A 21205-nucleotide genomic window follows, 5' to 3' on the forward strand; every position below is an offset into this window, starting at 1 on the left:
AATAAGGAAATTATGATTTTTAAAATCCTATGACCAAGAAATTGACCAAAATGGACCATGAATTTGGTAGGGCCCTATACATGAGGCAGGCAAGGCCTTAGCCAAACCTGTTTGTGGAGCTGGGGTCCTGCCGCAGGTTTGTTTTGAGGGGTGGGAGACCACAGGGAACTGTTCTCTTGGGCACAGGCTGACTGTGGGACAGTGGTTTGAGGGGAGACTGTCCAGGCTCAGACCCTCCCTCCTCATGGCTCCTTCTGACTCTTTATCCTCCCTGAGGCAAGGTGGCCTCTTTTCAAACTGAGACAAGTTCAAAGATGTCTCCCATTCCCCACCCCAGGAGTGGGGCAAGTGCTGCATCTTGCTGGATAGAGGTGCCTCTGAAACCATGCTCTGCCTGGTGTTTACCTTTAGGAGAAGCAGGAACAACCAGTCGGCTCTTCCCCACTCTTTCAGGGCACTCATTGATGGGTGGGCAGTCAGCTGGACTGGCTGCGTTCTCTGCTCTTCATTGGAGGGACGGGCATGAAGGATCTTTCCGCCAGCTGCCAAGTCTGAGTGAAATACGCAGGAACAAGCTGTTCTGAGGTGTCTGGCTCTGCCTCCTTCCCCTCCTGAGTGCTCAGTTTTCACTAGTGTTTTCCAGCAGAGAGCACACTATGTGGACAATTCCTAATGTTAATAATGAGCAGAGGCCCCTCCCTTGCACTTTATTTTAAAGGATCCCACAAGCCCCAGGAATTTCTTTTGGCAGCACCTCTGAGGAGATACCCGTTACACAAAACAAGTTCACTTGTCTTCCTCCCCACTGGGGTGGTGAGTAAAGTATGAAAGTCCAAGTGCACCAGTGTTTTTATGCTGGACTACTTCGCCCTGCTGAGGTGAAGAACAAGACTCTCGAAGGGATGGCACTAAGGCTCAGGGTAACAGGTGGCTGCTTGTACTAATTTAGGTGGAATAAATTGGTCAAAGAGTCAAAGGTGGTCACGTTACCTGGGCAGAGTGTTAATCAAGGTTCAGGGTTTGGTATACAGAGACCTCAGCCTGCTTAGTGCCATGGCAAACATACAATTAAAAATCCCTCTAGCTTTTTGTTATAGATTGTTACGAATTACACCTGGTAGGACACGCACACAAGTGCTACGAATTACACCAGGTAGGACACGCACACCAGTGCTGCGAATTATACCTGATAGGTCACGCACAGTTCGAATCTAGGCTGAGGCACAGAAACAAAGTCCACAACTGCAGAGTTCCCAAAAGACACTAAGTTTATTACGCTCGAGCGTGGTGCCCCCCTGCTAGCCAGGAGGGGACCCTGAATGCAGATTATACAAAGGTTATATACTTTTTAGCAAAGCATGTTGCCCTCGTGCATCGGAAACGTTAGCCAATAAACAAACCCTTGTCTTATTTACCACCTATCCCTGCTTGGTGCATTCCTCGTGCTATACCAGTATGTTAATTACACAGCATGGTCCTAAAGCCATGCATTAGTAACTTTTATTATTAGGATGGGAGGCCTCACATCAAGGCCAAAAGACAGGGAGTTAGAGACTGACAAAAACCAGATACTGGGAGTCAAGGCAGGCTGAAGATGAGGAGGAGGATTTTCACAGGGATTCAATATCTAAGGATTACTCCTCCTGGTGTATGATGTGCTGGCATTTAAACAATGGTGGGCCTCAAACCAAAATGGAGTCACATGTGCTAACTTTTCCTTAACAAGATGCAGAAGTAGAAAGAGTAGAAGCATTTGAAATGTAAAGTATTAAGTAAGGCTTTTATTGCAACAGTATCCCTTGTTCCCTTTCCCTTTAGTTGGAGACCATTTTTAGAAGGGGAAAAATCCCTTGTGTGACAGTCTCTTAGATGTTATCAAAGATAATTGTTCTTTTTGGGGAAAAGAGAAAAAATGGGCTGGAGTTGTTGTTGTTAAGGTCTATTCCTGTTTCCTAGAAGACAAGACAAACACTGCTAGAAAAACACAGGCCTCTTTAAGACCTGGCAAACTTGTACCAGCATCAGGCTGTTTAGGGCTGAGCCTTTAGTTGCCTGTCTGATCACAGGCTTACAGCGGTGTTTACAAAATATACAGTCTTCGCCTGCTAAACCAGACTCTTATTAAATAGAAGGCAATGGGAGAGGGATAGGAAAGAGAAGAAATAAGGCAGAGAAGGACAAAGGTGCACAAGGAGGTGCGGGACAACAATCTCATATCCCAGATAATTTTCAGGATTTAGCCGGTGGAGGTGGCGCTGTCATCTGGGTCCCTCTCTTTGGCCTGGTTTGGTCTGGACTTCTCTTGGGATTAGAATGCCCAAGGCTTAGCGGTGGTATGGTGGATACCAGTGTTTCAGAAGATGGTGGGGGTAGCAGCCATCACTCCTCCTTGTTTTAGTCACCCAGCATCATTCTTGTTGATTTTTTTTTCCCCCCTAAAATCTTTCCTTTTGAGGATCCCAAGACACAGTGATGAAAGGAATAGCAGACTCCTTCATTATTTTGTTAATCAGTTAGGCTTAGTTTTTGACACACCAGTTTGGGGTTATTGATTTCCGGTCCCATGCTTTTTTGTTTACCGGGCATGATGTCCATCTCACATACTTGAGTTATATCAGGAGGCCTTTCTATTTAGACTCATTTTGTTTTTCTGTCTCCGTTTGGCACCGTTATTGTTATAGATTATTGTGACATTTGATGAAGTTTTATCCACTTTCCCACGGTTAGGCTTATACCTGGGTATACCTACTATGCTCCGATTGTCACTACACGCTGGCTCTGGCTAAGAGCGTGTCCCATTGTGTACCATGCAGCAGAGCCAGTACACAGATGTCACGGGACTGAACTACGTTGGGTCTAGACGGAGTGCCCCAGCACCTCTGCCTTCTTCTTCATAGCAGTTTGTCTCTGGCAGGTCTGTCATTTGTCCCAGTTGAGGTACTAAATGACTTTGGTTTGTCTGTTGCTGTCTTGCTGCAGGATGCCCTGGCAAGGCGATACGAACAACATGATCGACCGGTTTGATGTGCGAGCTCACCTGGACTACATTCCCATGTACACTCCACCACTGCTCAACCCAATGTAAGCCATTTCCATGGAGTGCTGCTTGGGAGCAATGCTCCGGAAGCCCCCAACCTCTTCCTTTCTAGCAGGGCATAGAGTGCTGGGTGATCAGTGCAGACCAGGGGGCTCGGGAGCATTCCGTGTTGTTGCTGTTGGTATCCCTTAGGACATAGGGTTGGTAAATGTAACCTGACCCCTGACTTTCCAGGCTGTCCAACACTGGTGATGATGGGGTGCTGCAGCGGGTTCTCCAAGCGTGGATCTGCTTAACATAGCTCTGCAAGGACCCTGTGGCACTGGGATTCCATGTTTCTGATTGGTTCTGGGTTGAGTGTGCTTGGCTTCCAAGTAAAAAGACTGTTTCCTCCTTCCTCCCCATCTGCCGGCTCTGCAGACCTGACCCAGGCTTGGAGTAATACCAGGGTCTCTTTTCACATTTCATTGCTATAATGTTCTGCCAAACAAATAAGGGGCCCAGGGCAGCTCCATGAGCTTGCCCAGGTGTGGCTGATGGGAACAAAGCAAGCAGGGCTGCTGTGGTTGAAGTCTTTGCTCTATTGGCTCTGCAGCCCTAAGAAAAGCCAAAATCATTGATGGGGAAGGCTATCTGTTCACATATGGAGCAGAGCTAAGTAGAAAGATCCATTTACAGAGTCCATTTTGGAACAGAACGTCACTAAATGGGGTTTTCCCTTGAACAACTGATCTCTGGTACTTCCAGCTCTGACTCCAGCATTAAAGGGGCCCTTAGTTTAAAAATTTGGTAAGAATTGCCAAGGCAGTTGACTCTGGAGTCTGCCAGATGAAAGGAGCAGGCTCTGTCCCTGCACAGCTCTGCCCATGTGGCTCCCTGCTTCCCATCCTGGTGTAGAGAGAGCTACATTGGGTGGACTGGGCTGGAGGTGGGTTTATTTGGGAAATGGTCAGTAGACTTCTAAATGGGTTCCCTTCCTGCCCATCCCCTCCATCTGCCGCTCCTCCCATCCAGACTCTACAAAGTCTCTACTGAGTCCTGCAGAAACAGCTTCAATAACTAAATTTCACCAGCCAGCTCTCCCCTCTCAGAGCTCGTCTTCTCTGAACTTAATGTTTCTAAGCCAAGTCAGTTGTAAGTGGGGGTGACCGTGCATATCTCCCAAGCACCCCAGATTTCCCAGAATTCTAGGCATGTTGTCCCCTGTGAAACTTTAGGCCAACTGGGTTTCAGGGGAGGGAGAGTCGCATCAGTTTGGTAAAGGAGAGCTAGCTTCAGCCTTGCCTATGGAGACTCCCGTGCAGCGTCCTGCTGAGGTCTGTTAATAGCCCATGGAAGTCATTGATGCACGGGGATGGCCACCAAGGGGTTAATGTCGCGCTGTTTGAACAGTGGAGTTAGCAGAATGCAGCCGCAATTGCTTTAGGGTCCAATTTCCATAAGTGCTTTGCTGAGATGTGACATGCGAGTCTGAATCTCACAGGAAGTCACTTGTGGAAATGGGCCATGGGCTGCTAGGTCACTGAGGTGCTTCTGAGCTGGTCACCTTTAGTTCTGTCCTGTTTGCCCAGTAGTTTCCTGGTGCCAGTGTGTGTTCTTGCTTCTCAGCTCTCCTGAGCAGGAGTCGGATGAGAGGAAGTGTAACTACGAGCGCTACAGGGGTCTGGTGCAGAACGACTTCGCTGGCAGTAAGTGTCTGTTGGAGACCACTGTCCTCTGGGGCACGGAGACATCCTTGGGGGCAATGCTGTGAGGAGAAACTGGCTCTGGTGAGAGGTATCAGCTGGCAACAGCAGGGCATGGTTTTTGACACCACTCTGTGAACTTCTGCTCTGCTGTGCTCTGCCAGGAGCCCCTCTGGGAAGGAGGAAGGGACCCTCCCTCCCCCTCATGGCCCATTCGACTCTTGGGTTCTCTGCCAAGAATAACACTGAGAGGGCAGTTAGTGCACATTTGGTAACTTGCACGTGTCACCCAGCTCTTCACCTAGGAGTCCTCAAGCAGACTTCAGCTGGTAACAGCTTTCAGCCGCTCCTGGGCAAGGCTGCATTCCAACCAATGACTTCTAGGATTCAGGATCAGCAATCCATCCCCGTTCCCCTATGCCCACCCGGCTCTTGAGGCAGGGATCCTGCTCTGCTCATGTGGTTTGATGATACATACAGGAGAGGCTCCCTCTTACCTGTGTCACCTCGAATGAGCACTGTCGCTCAGCTGTAATCAAGGCCTGTTGGCATCGGTGTTTGCCCTCAAGCTGGCATGTAACTCCCTTGTCTGTCTGTCTGTCTCTCTGTCTGAAGTCTCGGAGGAGCAGTGTCTCTATCAAATCTATATTGATGAGCTCTATGGGGGACTCCAGAAGCCCAATGAGGATGAGAAAAAGAAGTGAGTATGGGAGAAAAGAGGATCAGTGCTGGTCCCCAGTGGCGTGTGTGCTGAGCTGCCCCTCTAGGCATGCTTTGGAGGGGACAGAAGTGAATGTATTTGTGCCCCAGGTTGGATCAGAATGAACAACCGCTGCCCTCTGAGCCCCATCTCCCCGGGCCTGCGGGGCATCAGTCCTTCCTCTCTGCCCTGCCTCAGAATTAGGCTTTCCAGGGAGTGTGGGAGTGGCTGATACCTGATGCTGCAGAGGAAGTCCTTCCCTCTTCTTCCTGAATAATAAAGCTGCTGGACAGGAATAGCACTGGGGACAATGCCTTCCTGACCCTGCGGTGCTCAGCTCGTCCTGAAGCCTGAGACTGGGTTATTTCTGCCTTGGTGCCAGTATTCCAACCAGTCAGACTGCATGCATAGCACCGCCTAGCGATTGGAAGAGATGGAATATAAAGAAAGGGAGCCCTTTTTCCTTGTACCTCCTCGCCTGGTGCCTCAGCATGGCTTCAGAGGAGGGCAAGGTGATGCCCTTATGTGTCTGGGGCTGGGGGGAGGCCTTTTTGTCCCCTGGGCTCTTTCTGTAGTGGTTCTCCATTAACTATGCTTTGGGTTTTCAAATGTAACTGAGGCAATGTGGGGGTCAACAAAGCAGCCCTTAGAGAGCAGGGAAAGCTGGTGCTGCAAGACTCCAGGGACCTTGGGTGTGCGCCCTGTGCCCTTGCCCTGGCAGTACACGTTCACAGACAGTGTTTGTGCCCAGGCTTGCGGAGAAGAAGGCATCGATTGGCTACACATACGAGGACAGCACCGTGGCCGAGCTCGAGAACTCCTTGGAGAAGCGGGGAGACGAAGAGGACTCTGAGGAGGACAGCAACACGGATGAGGACGAAGTCATTCCGGATATTGGTGTGTCTTGCTTGCCCAGGCAGTCCTGCCTCGGGATATTGCCTGTCCAGGCTGTGCTTGGGTAGCCTTTCTCCCCACCCCACGTGCACAGACTGGCTTTCCCAGGCCTTGTGCTTACGAGTTCATCCTTCAAGTGCCAACTCCCCAGTGTGTTGGGCACATGCCTGTTTTACATGGTGCCTGTGTGTATCTCTAGGGGAGGGGTGTGGGGGAGCAGTGTGTTGCAGTGCAGTTGTGGGGAGTCCTGGCTAACGTGGGGAACCTTGGCCAACCCTTCCCAGCCCCCTCCTCCCTTCATGCATCGGTGGGTGCTTGCAGGGGCCTTGGGTGCTGGCTGGGGTTGTGTTCTCTTCCCCCCACCATCCCCCACTGCAGACCTGTCCCCTGCTGCTGCCTTAGGGCTTGTAAAGAGCTCCTGGGGAATGGGAGTCTGGTGGCTGACCGCAGAGCCCTGGGTTGGGCGGGAGCTGCTGTCCCTGCTTCCCCAGCTGAGCTCAGGTAAAGCTGCTGCTATGTGTTCCAGTGGGGAGGGTAAGAGGGGCTGCTCCCCAGCGCTACCCCCTCAATCCTGTGAGCAGTGGGTGGAGGACTATGTGGGGGTGGAGGGGGCATGTTCACTGAGCTCAGCACCAGAAACAGGCTCCCTGAGAAGCCCAAGAAAGTCCTGTGGCCCCCACATTTCAAACCTCACCTGCACTATGGTGCAGCAGATACTCCAGCAACACCCTGGGTGGTCCCGGGGCAGCTGGAGAGCAGCCCAGCTCAGCTGTCTGCCCCGAACGATGGTGAGGCACGCTGACACCGGTACTCTGCTTGCAGATGTGGAAGTTGACGTGGATGAGTTAAATCAGGAGCAGGTGGCTGACCTGAATAAACAGGCTACCACGTACGGGATGGCTGAGGGGGACTTTGTCAGGTATGGCCCACGTGTGAGTCAGGGCTCAGAGCCGAGCTCCAGGCGCACCACCAGGTGCTCTGGGGGGTTGGATTGCCATAGTCACGAGCCACACAGGGGAGCTATAGCTACTGAGGGATGTAGGGGGCAGATGTACCCACTGTGGCTTGGTGTGGGGGCTCCCATGGCAGCAAGCCCTTGGCAGCCCTGGCTTATGGGAAGCTGCTGCTGCCCCTCTGCCCACATGCATGGAGAAGGTTGCTTTGGGGCAGATGTGTACAGCTGTCTGGATGCTGCAGGTATCGGTGAGAGGCTGGTGCAGCCTCAGGGCAGCCCCATGTGTTTGGCTCGCTGCCTGCTGCATCACCTACCATACATGTGAAGTGCCAGCCCTCGGTGGGGAGGAGCGTCCAGCTCTGGCATCAGCACTGCTCCCATAGAGGGGCAAAGCATCTGACCCAGGTGGCAGGAGAGCCAGGGAGAGGTGCAGGGTTAAATGCAGCTCCTCTCTTCACTGATGCACCTGGGGGAGCAGTGGCTGCTTAGTTAATTTTAGTGTAAGACCCTTTGGATGGCACCTGCCCTGCTTTCCAGGGGCAGCCCAGACGCTGCTGCTGCATGGACCGCTCCGACTTGGAGCTTCCTCCCGTGTGCCAGTAACACCCTGGTACTAGTTTTAGACCCAGCCCCAGCTTAGCCCCTTGACTCTTCCGTTGAAGGCCTAAGTGCTCTGGTAGCCGCCCCTGTGCTAGAGACAAATGCTGGGGCTGTGTCAGGGTGGAGGCAGAGCAGAGGCTCTTGCTTGCCAGCACTTGTTGTGGTAGTGAAGTCCCTTTGTCACAACGCACCCATGCCCCTGAGCTGTGTACCTCCATCCAGGGGCTGAGCAGGGCAGGCTCTGGGAGCAGCCACACTTAGCCAGCTTTCTTTCCTTTTCCGGAAGGATGCTGCGGAAGGACAAAGAGGAGGCAGAAGCCATTAAACACGCCAAAGCCCTCGAGGAGGAGAAAGCCATGTACTCGGTAAGGCGTAGCCCTGGGGAGGGCTGTCCCAGCCAGGCCTCTTCCCAGCCCTGCTCTGGTCTGCCTGTATTTCCCAAGCCTGACGAAGCTGCTTTCCCCATGGGTCAGCGGTGCCCTCTGGAGAGCTCTTCTGCTTTCCAGCTAGGCCCTGCTTCCAGAGGGTTAGCAGTGGGATGCAGAGGAGGTTTTAAAAGACCTGGCCATGTTAGCCAGGACTCCCCACAGCTGGCCTGCACCCAGACTGGGGCAGCTCAGCCCAGAGGAGCTGGATGGGACAGACTGTCATTTCCCACCTCCTAGTACTGGGGTAGAGCAATGGAAGTGCTGAGCCATGGGCTGGGCGTTCCTGGTAGGCTTTTCTCCGCCGCTCAGCGCTGGGCCTTTCTCATCTAGGGCCGTCGCTCTCGCAGACAGAGGAGGGAGTTTAGAGAGAAGCGCTTAAAAGGAAGAAAAATCAGCCCTCCCAGGTAAGGCAGTGACGATGCAACATCCCCCTGCAGCAAGCTAGTCAGCCAGAGGGGCTGGCGAGCAACAGGGTGCTGGGGTGGGGCCTCTGGCACTAGCTGTCCTGGGCACAAGGACCTGGGCTGGGTTCTCGTCTCCCGTGTCTGGCCCCTGCTGCAGTGTCAGGGCAGCTCCCCCAGCCCTGAACACAGCGACTCCTTCTGGAATCATGGTTATTTCAAACAACTGGCTCTGAAAAGGCTATGTCCACATGGGTTCTGCTAGTGCAAACTGGCCAAGGGGCTGGGCAGTGTGATGCTTTCTTTGGCCAGGGGTCTGTGTGTAAGGTAGGGAATCTTCTGCTCTCACACGAACTTATAAGACCGTGATCTGGTAAATTCATTAGCTCTGTCCCTCAAGGTCTCAGGGCGGCTCGCTTAGCTCCAGATGTTCCATGTGCTTCCGTCTCTGCCTCTCCTTGTCTGGACTCCTCTCCTCTGAACCCCTTTAGCGGGGAGGCTGGTGTCACCATTCGTTCGTGGGTCACAACTGAGAATACCAAATGCAGGACAAACTGCTGAGAAATAGGGCAGACACATCCAAAACTGGTGGTTATTCTCCTATAAGATATACCAAACCAGCAACAAAGTAAACTTGTTTCACCACACTGGCTAACAAGAAGTCAGAAAAGCAGTCTCCTTAGGCATTCCAGTCCTTGTATCACAACCAAAAACACTAAACTTAATGAGTAGTTATTTAAAGTCAATTCCATCAAACAAAGGGTTCTTTACCCAATAGTCACGCTGTTGCCAATCCTTTAGTATCTAAAATCTAAAGGTTTATTTATAAAAAGAAAAAAAGGAAGGTGAGAGTTAAAATTGGTTAAAGGAATGAAATACAGTAATTGTCAAGTTCTTGGATCAGGCTTGTAGCAGGCCTGCCCTTCTCAGCCCCTGGATGGAATAAACTGCTGGCTTAAGTCAAGTCTCTGATTGCTTCCAAATCATTGGAAGGTCCTCTATCCCTTGGTTAGAATGCTCCCATTAGTATAAGTTCATAGTCCAGAGGTTTGAGCAGGAAAGAGGCAAAATGAAGATATTTCTAGGGCCGTTTATAGCTTCATAGAATATCAGGGTTGGAAGGGACCTCAGGAGGTCATGTAGTCCAACCCCCTGCTCAAAGCAGGACCGATCCCCAACTAAATCATCCCAGCCAGGGCTTTGTCAAGCCCGACCTTAAAAACTTCTAGGGAAGCAGATTCCACCACCTCCCTAGGTAACGCATTCCAGTGTTTCACCACCCTCCTAGTGAAAAAGTTTTTCCTAATATCCAACCTAAATCTTCCCCACTGCAACTTGAGACCATTACTCCTCGTTCTGTCATCTACTACCACTGAGAACAGTCTAGAGCCATCCTCTTTGGAACCCCCTTTCAGGTAGCTGAAAGCAGCTATAAAATCCCCCCTCATTCTTCTCTTCTGAAGACTAAACATCCCCAATTCCCTCAGCCTCTCCTCATAAGTCATGTGTTCCAGTCCCCTCATCATTTTTGTTGCCCTCCGCTGGACTCTTTCCAATGGTTCCACATCCTTCTTGTAGTGTGGGGCCCAAAACTGGACACAGTACTCCAGATGAGGCCTCACCAATGTCGAATAGAGGGGAACAATCACGTCCCTCGATCTGCTCGCTATGCCCCTACTTATACATCCCAAAATGCCATTGGCCTTCTTGGCAACAAGGGCACACTGTTGACTCATATCCAACTTCTCGTCCACTGTAACCCCTAGGTCCTTTTCTGCAGAACTGCCAAGTGAGGGAAAACCCATTGTTCTCACTGGAAAATTACAGGGAATAAGATGGTTTTTGGAGTCACGTGGGCAAGTCACATATCCATGCATGCTTCGCTTAGTCATAGAGGCCATCACACGAGAAAGTCCATTAAATGTAGCTAGGCGTCTTCCATTGTGAGTTAAGTGTTCTTCGATGGGCCATTCAACTTGAATAGTTCCTTCACAATGTGCTGGCTAAACACCTTGTGGGTGTTTCCATATGAGCAAACATTTGAAATACAGGTACATAGTTAATATTCATAGCTTCAGATACGAAAATGATACATGCATACAAATAGCCTAATCATACTCAGCAAATCATAACTTTTCTGTTGACACTTTACTTTGACACACTTTGTGTAAGATCTGTTGCAATTGTGTAACAGTGGAAGCAACAATGATCTACGTGGTCATATTTTAATCAGCCAACGTCACACCTCCAACACAAAATTGATGCAGGAAGGGGTGTCCCAGATACTGCTGAATGCATCGTAGGGGCTTCCCATTCTTGGTTCTGTATTACTACAGCTTCTGACCCAGTCTTAGAAGTATCAGTGTATAACAGAAATGGCTCATCAAAATCATGTTTGGCTTAAACAGGCTTTTTCTTTGTAAGGTTCATTATGGAAGTAACAATATTGAATTCTTTTACAAACCAAGGTAAAACTTGGTTAGATCAATAGTGGATTGGATGTGCTTTTGCAGCATAATTTCTGCCGGTCTCATATGATCCTGCCATGAGCTAATGAAAATAGTTAATTTATCCATGCAAGCTCTGGCAAATGTTTGGGACGCAATTAACATCAAGTCAATGTAGATATTAATGTTCTCCATAGTGTAGGAATCTTGGCATTTAGCCATGAAAGCAATAGGGTGGTATGCCTTAGTTTACCTTTTCATACACACATTAGGTCTATAATGCCATCTCTGATGTGAAAAGTTTTAAGACTGGTTACAGGCACTGGCTGTGAAATATCAGTATCACAAGGCCTTTTAACATAAAGTGTGTTGTCATGTAAAGAAACAGTAACCCATAAAGGCTTCTAGCACATAGTGAGTTCTTGTGCACCACTCCCAAGGGTTTTTCCAAAAGATCATGCACACTGTACATTTTTACAGTTTTTGGTATCCGCAACAAACTAATCGCAAGAGTTAACGTTAGCAATAATATTAACATCAAATCTGTCCCATGTGTACATTTACAAGCATTTGTGTTATGCCATGCCTCTGGCTCAATACTGTTGAGGTTTTGGCATTTTAGGGCTAACCTGTGGTTTCCGTTAGCAACATGAAGGTTTTCCCTTCCTCCCTGTCCTGAAAGGTCAAAATCTGAGCTATTCTGTGTAACAGAATCCATTGGCTGGCTAGGTGTGTCCTTTTTGCTAACAGTTTTGGTATGGGTAAGTCTTCTTCCCCTGTCAGTCAGGTAATCTGCATCAACACAGACACTAGTTTGTTTACTAGTTTTCAGATTCTTAACAATTACCAATTCCAAGGCTGGACTCTGTCTTAAAGAGATACCATCCATTTTCACTAGCATGTTAGACTCAAGGTTCTTGTGTCCTTTAATTACCAACCTCTGCTTCCACATGGAATCAGATGTCAAGTCCACTAAGAGACTACAAGTCATATCCGAAGTATCTAGGGGTGAAAGTTTGCCTGCCATCCCCTGTATTCTCAAGAGATAACTGCACAGCTGTCCTGCTCTGTAGATTCAGCAACTCAGTCCTCCCTCTGAACCTGAGACCCAGACTGTTCACTCAGAATCAGTATGGAGATATTCATGTTCCAACAAGCTGGTCAAGCACAGCCACTTGGTCGTCATCATAGGGCTGTTCCAAATCCCTGACAATTTTCATTCCATCTGATGCCTTCTCTAAGTTATTCACACTGGGTCTTTCTAAAGCAAAGTCAGCGGATCCATTTTCAACAGAAAAATTCTGGCTGTTAGGAACTGAAATAAATCTCTCAATCAGCTGTTGCCTTCTATAGACAGAAATTCATCCTGATCTACATCAGTTAATTCACTTGCACACCCCTCAGTTACAGCAAACTGCTTGAAAAAACTACCATGAGGCTTCTTCTCCTTAGGAGCGTCTTTAAGCAACAATTCACGTTTATCTTGCTCCACAGAAGCATTGCTCTGCAGAGCCACCACCACCTCCTTCTAAGTTTCACTTACACTCAGAATCACCACTGGCCCATTAGGAGGATTTTTACACAACCCCCTTTTAGGCAAGCTGCTAGACTCCATAGTTAGAGGCTTTCTCCTTCCCTTTGCAGCTTTCCTCACCGGCAACATGGCTCTCTACACACAGTAACTTAGTTACAAGTTTCCACAATGTCGGTGGGTAACACAGTTAAATCACTTTCATGCTCTCCTTGTGCCCTGGCTATATCAACCTGATTAAAGAGAGTTGTCAAATCTTTACCCAGCAACACACTAGCAACAGGCAGAAGAGAAGCACCAGCATCGCCTGGTCCCTGGGTCTAACTGGATGCGACCTAATTACAACGTCCTTCTCCCTAGCAGACACAAACTTAGGAACATTTCCTTCCTGGGCTTTAGTTAAATCCAGAACCAATTCTGATGCAACTAATAAATTTTCAACCATCATAGGCTGACAGGCTTCTTTTGTCTGCGTCACAAAGAGCTAGAGCAGCAGTTCTCAACCTCCGAGGATGCATGCGGCCCAATTAGCACACAGCTGTGGCCCCTCTCAGTTGTGTGCTAAAGGCTGGCCCGCATGCCGGGGGTCTGTGAGGTTCCCAGCTGCCCAGCGCAGAGGGGTCCGGCCGGGCTGCCCTGTGGGTCCAGGGCTCGCAGCCCCACCCCTCACGAGCCCTGAGGCTGCCGCTGCCCTGCCACCCGGCCCCTGCAGCCCAGGTAACGCATTGTGGGCCACCGCTGGTACCTCTGTGCTCTCACCTCCACGTAGAGCCAGTACAGGCCGCGTGCACCAGTGTTACGTTCCCTCTCTAGGAGAGGCCTCTGCTCCATTCAGAGGCCTTTGGCTCCCTCACTAACCCTCCTGCTTGTACCGGCAGATGAGGTCTGGGGGGGCTGCGACCCTGGGGGGTGGGTTAAACTCAAGAGGAGTAGCTCTGCCCTGCTTCCTGCACTGAGTGGGGCACTAGGGAGGGTGAGCGGCGTGGCTGTGCTGCCAGCTGGTCACTCCGCAGGGCGCCTGGCTGCTGGCCACATGGCAGGCTGTGCCCCTTGGATCTCTCTTTAGCCATTGCCACAGGCTCTCCCTAACGTGTTCTCTCTTTGCAGCTATGCGAGGAGAGACAGCCCCACATATGATCCCTACAAACGGTGAGTGCCTGTAGCTGCTGGGCATGGCAGGAGTGGTTTGCTGTGCCTCTGCCCGTCCTGGGGGAGAGGCCACTGCAGCGACAGTCTCTGAGGGGGATTCTTGTAGTTGACAGACTCTGGCTGTTTCTGAGGGGCCCTTGGGCTGGGGAAAGGTCACCTCCTGCTGGAGCAGGTGCTACGGTACGTGCTGGGTCTGCTGCAGCCCTTGGGAGGTCCAGCAGGGGTCCAGAAGCTGCATCCACCCCAGTGTGCTGCCCCCCTGGGGGAGCTCTTGGCAAATTCCACCTCCCGCAGTGAAGCAGCCCTCCTGTTCTCACTTTGTTCCCAGGTCGCCTTCAGAATCCAGCTCCGAATCCCGCTCACGCTCTCGCTCGCCTTCCCCGGGCCAAGAAGAGAAGATCACGTTCATCACCAGTTTCGGGGGCAGTGACGAGGAAGCAGCTGCTGCTCAAGCCGGAGGAGTCCCCGGGAAAGCCGTCTCCCTCGGCAAGCCGCGCTCCACCCAAGTGCATCAGGGCAGCGCTGCAGCAGGTCATAGCACCTCCTCCCGGTCGGTAACTCCCCCGTCTGGCTCGCTTTCCCAAACCTTAACACCAGAGACTCAGCAGGGGCTAACGGCCCATCTACGCGATCGGCCTGCACCCTCTGTGCCCCCAATGGGCACCAAGCCAAGCTGCCCCTGCTTGGAGACCCTGTCCAGTGGGAGCTCTTGGCATCCAGTCCTTTCCAGCTGCCATTTCGTTCTCAGCCCTGTCCACAGGCTGGCCAAGCACTGTGTGGGGTGGCCAGTTGGGGGCACTCTCCAGGAGACTGAGCAAGAGGCCTGTTTGGGTAGACGGTGCCTGGAAGGCCCTGAATAGCCCTATTTTCAACCTATGAGGGGAACTCCGGGAGGGCAGCTTGTCCTGGGGCCCAGGGAAGGGACCTGGCACATCAGTGAGGGAGAGAGATTCTATGACATGGGGGATCTGGCAGCTGGAAAGGGGCAGCTCTTCTACTTGCCCACAATATCCCTTCCTCTCCTCTCCTTTCCTCTCCTCTCCTCACCTGACCCATACCCTCCACCCCCGAATTGCTGTACTTCCCCTCCCCTCCCGTGCCCAGGCACTTCCTGGCCCTGTTCTCAGCGTACTGGCCTGTCCCAACTCCCTCTCCAGGTGAGCAGGGCATTTGAGTGCAGGCTGAGAGCTCACAGGGTTGTAAAGTGCCTGGTATGCACTGTATAGACCAAGCTAGTGCCTGGCCTTGGGGCTGTGGCTGCATCATTGCCATTGTGTGTCTGTGGCGAACTAGCTTGAGCCGGGGGCTCCACCCGCACCCCGTTGGCCAAGGCTGTGTAGGGAGCCAGAGCTGCAGACATTCTGCAGAGCCCTTGGCTGGTGCCCTCAGGTGGAACTGCATGTCCTGGCGTTTTGGGCTGGCACTGGCACTGCCTAACGTTACTGCCCTTCTCAGCGCCCCCCCTGCAGCGTTGCCAGGAGCCAGAACCCTGGTTGGCCCCGGTAGCTCTGCCCCATGAGAGAGTCGTCACACGTTTGAGCCTTCTCATGGCCCACGTTGCAGGAGGCGAAGGTCCACCCCCCCCCCCAGCCCTCAGGACGTGCTGGGGAATGGGGGGCTGTAAAGCCGCTTGCCTGTCTTAGGCAGTGAGGCCATGGGGGGGCTGTGAGAAGAGCCCAGCATTCCCGACGGTCTTTCTCAGAACCACTTCCCTCCTAACTCGCTGTGCCAGCCAGAGCTGAGCCCGGTGTGGAGCCTGTACCTTGCCGGAGGCCTCGTTGAAGGACCCAGGCATGGGCATGGTCTCAGCCTTTAATGGGGAGGGGAGTGATAAGACTTCAGGCTTTTCCCCAGCATTGTGGTAGGATGGTGTAACCAAACCTGCACTGAGCCTGTACCATCGCAGTTGGGTTTCCCCTGCCTGCTCTGGGACCATGGAAGTCACTGCAAGCCCTGTCCTCTGTAGAGTCTTCTGGGGCAGACGGGCAAGACCAGAATGGCCTTTCTAGCCTAACGAGCCTTCACAGCCTCTGGCTGCACAAAGGCCTGAGCCCCACTGTTCTCCCTGCAGCCTTCCTTTGTGGGCCCCCAGGGGGAATGGATGGTGGAGGATTCTGGTAGCGGAAGGATAGACATGAGTTACTGAGCCCCCAGCCCCTCCTGTTGGGGGGGCTCCCCCTGTCAGTGAGCCATGGACACCCCCAGATGCTCTCATACTGTGCACGAGTGAATTGGGCAGCAGGCAGTTGTGTTGCAGCCGCTGATGTGTAAGCCCTGCCCCTGTGGACTGGAGTGGAACTGCTAGCCACAGGGGGGTGATGGTGCAGAGTGTGAGGGACTGGTCCACAGGGTCCTCTCCGCAGCTCAAGCACAGGGACGCTGCTGGGGGGGCAGGGGCCACTGAACATGCTGTTGAGTCATTTGGGGGCACTGCTGTCCTTTCCTTAGCCCTCCCCTGGGCCAGCATGCAGGGATCTTGGTGGCAGTGAGGGGACGGTTGTCTGATGCCTTTGTGTGGCCCCACAGTCCACTTGCCGTTGTCTCCTGGCTCTGAAGAGCTGCTGTATTGAGATTGTCTCGGAGCTGGACTGGGGGAAGAGCTGGTAACAACCGTCGCAACGTGCTTGTTCCTCCTTCATGCCGAGCCCCGCTTCTTGGCTGGCTGTGCTAGCTGGGGGCAGAGGCCAGGGGCTGAGTCTGCCCAGTGCTACTTAAGAGGAGGGCAGGGATCTTGGCGCGCCATGATGCTCCAGTTCTTCGGCACCCCCCGTGTCACATCTCTGCCCTCTGCGTGAATGGCTTGCGTTGTCTCTGATCCTCTATAGGAGACGCTCCTCCTCCTCCTCCTCTTCCCCGTCGTCCTCCTCCTCTTCGAGCTCCCGCTCCAGCTCCCGTTCTCACCGAGCCAGTGGGCACCACCACCGGTCCAGCCGGTACCGCCGCTCCCACAGCCGACGGTATTCCCGCTCCCGCAGCAGGAGCCGGCGCTACTCCGGAGGGGGCTCGCGGGATGGCCGCCGCCGCTCCAGATCACACTCGCCTGATCGGGGCCGCCGGTACAGCTCCCGTCGCAGGTCCAGGTGAGTCCCGCCCGGAGCTGTGCAGTGAGCCGGGTGGGGAGAGTGGGGGGTTGCAGGAATTTCCAGGCATGGCTTGTTCACCCTGCAAGGGGACCATGTGCTGCTGTGACCTGCAGGAAGGCGCCTCTGGAGGCAGAGATAGTGACAGGGCTGGGTGGGCGTGAGATGGCAGCTTTACACCCTGGGTTCCTCCTCACTTCTCTGTCCCTTGAGGAACCGCTCCAGCCCTGGCTGGAGGCCACTGACCCTCTGGATGGGGCTATGGTGGACAACAGCACTTCCCGCAGTTATCCGCAGCTGTGGGATTGGCAACCTTAATGCCATGCTACTGCCCCGCTTCCAGGGCATGTGCGGTGGGGGAGGGAGGCTGGCTTGCACTGTGGCATAGGGAAGGCTTGAAAGCCTGCGGTCCTTGGCTATGTCCTTGGCACTCTTAGGAGCCATTCCCGGTCTGGGGAGCGCTATCGCCGGAGCGGCCGAGCGGGGAGACACTGGAGTAGCAGTCGGAGCAGCAGGAGTCCCAGTGATTCACGAAGCCGCAGCAGATCAGCTTCTCCAGCAAGAGAGAAACTGCTGAGGCCTGCAGCTTCCCCAGCCGTGGGGGAGAAACTGAAAAAGTGAGTGAGTGGAGCCGGGCCCGTTCAGGGAAGGCCACCCCTGTTCTAGTTCTTCCCCCTGGCCTCCCTTCTGCATGCTGTTTGGCCTTGAGCCCTGCAGCAGAAGGGGCTTCTTCTGCCCCCGCCCTGGGGAGTGTGGGTACAGGAAGGAGACTAATGCCGAGCTCTACGTGAGCTGCCTGGTCTGCCTATGTCTGAGGGGGAGGTTAGTGCTGGGCCTCTCACTCTCCCAGACAAGGACGTGGCGTCCCATCTGCTCCACAATGCTTCTGATCACAGCTGTTTTTCCCCCTCTAGGGCTGACACTGCTGGTGGTAAAGAGACAGGAGCTGCCAAAGTCAGTAAGAATTTAACCTCACCTGTTTAATTCACATCACTGCAGAACAAACTAAGGGACCCCGTAGTTCACGGGAGTGAGGAGATGCAGGGACTTGTCTGAATGAAGGGCTCCTTGACTGCATTTGAAACCCAAGTCCCCTGTCCCTGGGCTGGAAATCCTGAGCCCTCTCCTCAAGGTGCAGGCCCGCCAAGCCCAGTAGCTCCTTAGAACTGAGAATGGATGGCAGCCAGCATAGGCAAGTGCCAGCAACCCTGCCTCCGAGCGAGGGGGTTAACGGAGCAGTCTCAGCTCTGAGTGACATGTGGCGATGGGTTTCGGGTCACTGTCCCTTTCGCTGAATTCCTGGAAACAGAAGACACCTTCCCTTATACTGGCTCCACAAAGACCCCGGTCCGCTGGGTAGTAGCCAGTCCATAGCGTGGGGGGTGGGGCTGGCAGGTACGGGGGCTAACCCAGATCCCCCACTTTCAGTGACCCTGTAAGTGGATGAACCTATGTCCTCTATTGCACTGACTAAGCTAGAATGCAAGAGTGCCAAGTTCTGGGATTATTGTCGCCCCTGGAAACCAGCCTGGTGCGTCAGTCCCCCTGGCAGCTTAACACCCACCCTGCCTTGCCCACTGTGCTCTCCAGACCCTGTCGGTCTGGGGCTTGGGCTGCTCTGCGGCGAGTGTCTCGTGACTGCTCCCACTGGCTGCCTCTGTGCCGATGCACAAAGTAGTAAACAAAGCGCCGCCAATAGGAGCTGTCGGAGACTCGTCGACAGGAGAAGGTGCTTTGAACTGCCAAGGGGGCTGGGGCCAGGACACATCCTCCCATCCCAGCTGTTTGGTTCCTGGAACAAACCTCCTGGTGCTTTCGGACTCCGGGCCTCGCAACTGTGGGATCTCTGCATCATTCTGGAGCCTGCTACCCGTTCCTGTGCGGCAGGTTGGAGCACCTTGACCTAGGGTTAGGCTCCTGATCTAAAGCATGGCCCTCCCAGCCTGCATGGCCCTGACTCCAGATGAAGCCCCTAGGAAGGAGCTCCAGACATGGAGGGAGAGGTGCTGGATTAGAAGCAGGGGGCCTTGCAAAGGCCATTTCATGGCCAAGTCAGCCGGCAATGCAGAGAGGCACTCTGTGTTCTGTTGACCCTTGTGTCCTTGAGATCCCAAATAGGAAGGGAAAGCACGTCACTGCATTCCTACCTGGGATCCAGGCGCACACTGGCTCTCCAGGAATGGGCAGCAGGGTGTTGGCTTCCCTCCATGTGTCTGGGAAGGAGTGGCACCCAATGAACTCCTGGTGGTCTAGATCCCAAGACGGCCCCTAGGGAAGCAAGGTGCCTGTGTGGGGGTGTGCAGTGGGATCCTCTGCAAAGCAAGAGAGGGAGTGCCCTTGGAGTTACCCTGGCCTCCCTCTGCCTGCCGCTCTGCAGGTCATCTCCAAGCCACCACCACCATGGGGAGCCTTTGTGTGACCCTTAGGGCTCAGGCTGTCAGATGGGTGCTGTCTATCAGAAAGGAGCGAGGGAGGGGTGTATATAGGCCAGCCACCTTCTTGGTATGATTTGAATGTGGGGAGCTGGTTCTAGCCCCAAGGCAATTGTTAAATATGTTTTCTTGTCTGCTTAATACGCTGGGCTAATGGATCAAATTTGCTAAAGCACTGGGGAAATGTCAATCAACGTGACTGACGGCCAACAGCAGCAATCCACATGCTCAGTCTTGGTGGACTAACTTCTTGCATTCAGGGAATAAGACTTGGGGACGAGCTTCTGCATTTCCGCCAGTGGGCAATGGAGGTGAAGCCCTGGCCAGCCTGGCCCTCCATGAATGGAGCTGGGCTAGGGTGGCCAGGGCTCTGCAGCACTGCAGGTGTCAGACACACTCTTCCTTGGCTAGAATCCCTGCGAGAGATCAGTGCTGTCCCCAGAGTCGTGGTGCTGCCACATGGGTTCTCTCTGGTCCTACCTGTGCTAACTCGTGGGGCCAACGGTCAGGAGAGTGCTAGGCCGAGTGTAGCAGGAGTCTAGTATCAGCTGCCCCATTGTGGGTTGATCTGGCTTTCCATGGGAGCGCTTCCATGGCCCTACCCTGAAGGACTGCAGTGGTCCCATGCCGCTGGCAGATTCGGGGAGGTCAAAGCCTGGGCACACTTGTGGCACGAGTACCGGTCTGTGACCTGTAACTTAAGGCACGTTAAAGCTGCCCAGGTCACATTTCCGTGTGGGGTCGGAGGGTGTTAAATCAGAGGAGTGCTCCAGGGGTTGGGTTTCTTTGCTCCAGGGAGCCCAAACTGTGGCCCTAAGGCTGCTAGCTGGCCATGAGCTGCAGGGTTTCCCTTAGCTGGTATTGAAAGCTGCACACTCCAGCAAGCCCCTGGAGTGTTGCTGGTGCTGGTCTCCTCCCGGCTGCATGAACAGACGTGGCTGCCTGGGCTGAGTTCCTCCAGTCCTGTGGCTGTTAGAGGAGCAGCAGCTTCTGCCCAGCTCCCCGCCCCATCTACACTAGAACCAACTGGAGAGTGGCCCTTGGCCCCTACTTTGGGTGCCCCTGCCTGCCTGTGAGTGGGTTCCTGCTGGCCTCAGTTGAGTTGCGTATTCTCACCAGTGAAGCCTCTTGTTTCTGGATGCCTGTCCACAGGGCAGCTCCCCAGCGCTGAGAGGCCCAGCTTGAAACACACAGCCTGAGAGTGCTCCCAGAAAAAGGCAGGAAAGTACATTGTCCTCCCCCTCGCCCACCTTGGAGTGATGTAAATGTGGTGTCCAGTCAGGCCAGAGACCTGGGCACCATTGCAGGCAGCTCCTAACAGAGCCCTCTTCAGTATGCCGCTGCAGCCAGGAAAACAAACCAGGGGCTAGGGTGCAAAGGATCGGATAGAGATTAACAGGGGTGCAGACTGGTCACCCTATCTCACACAGGATACCCTAGAACAGGAGGTTCAGAGGAGGGGGGGACTTGATCACAGTCTACAAGTACTTGTGTGGGGAACAAATATTTAATAACTGGCTCTTCCATCTAGCAACAAAAGGTCTAACACGGTCTGATGGCTGAAAGTTGAAGCTAGACAAATTCAGATGGGAACAGTGAGAGTCATTATCCACTGGAACAACTTACCAGTGGTCATGGTGGATTCTCCATCACTGGCAATTTTTAAATCAAGATTGGATGGTTTTCCAAAAGCTCTGCTCTAGGAATTATTTTTGGGCCGTCCCCTGGCCTGGGTTATACCCAATGGTCCCTTCTGGCCTTGCAATCTACAAATCTGTAACAGTGGTCAAAGGCCTAGAAAAACTCTTGGCTAGAGAGAGTGAAAAGATTTGGCTTTATTCCCTTAGGGTATGTGTACACTGCAAT

General features: G+C 53.1%; 1 protein-coding gene across 9 annotated transcripts in view; it reads left to right on the forward strand.

Moving 5' to 3' along the window:
* CLASRP (CLK4 associating serine/arginine rich protein) overlaps window positions 1-21205 on the forward strand; it is a 41683-nt gene that overhangs the window by 9105 nt on the left and 11373 nt on the right. For 7 of the 9 annotated variants that reach the window (XM_073322215.2, XM_073322212.1, XM_073322209.2 and 4 more), the window contains 12 exons: window positions 2980-3081; window positions 4646-4725; window positions 5338-5422; window positions 6174-6319; window positions 7139-7235; window positions 8158-8236; window positions 8630-8703; window positions 13786-13827; window positions 14156-14377; window positions 16653-16907; window positions 17345-17524; window positions 17822-17861. In XM_073322215.2, the coding sequence (XP_073178316.1) occupies window positions 2980-3081; window positions 4646-4725; window positions 5338-5422; window positions 6174-6319; window positions 7139-7235; window positions 8158-8236; window positions 8630-8703; window positions 13786-13827; window positions 14156-14377; window positions 16653-16907; window positions 17345-17524; window positions 17822-17861 (1402 nt within the window). Of the gene's footprint in view, window positions 1-2979; window positions 3082-4645; window positions 4726-5337; window positions 5423-6173; window positions 6320-7138; window positions 7236-8157; window positions 8237-8629; window positions 8704-13785; window positions 13828-14155; window positions 16908-17344; window positions 17525-17821; window positions 17866-21205 lie in introns of those variants that run through there. The other 2 variants (XR_012156043.2, XM_078850339.1) reach the window with 2 other exon arrangements.

The sequence above is a fragment of the Lepidochelys kempii genome, chromosome 23 (assembly GCF_965140285.1).
Source record: "Lepidochelys kempii isolate rLepKem1 chromosome 23, rLepKem1.hap1, whole genome shotgun sequence".
NCBI classification, from domain to species: Eukaryota; Metazoa; Chordata; order Testudines; family Cheloniidae; genus Lepidochelys; species Lepidochelys kempii.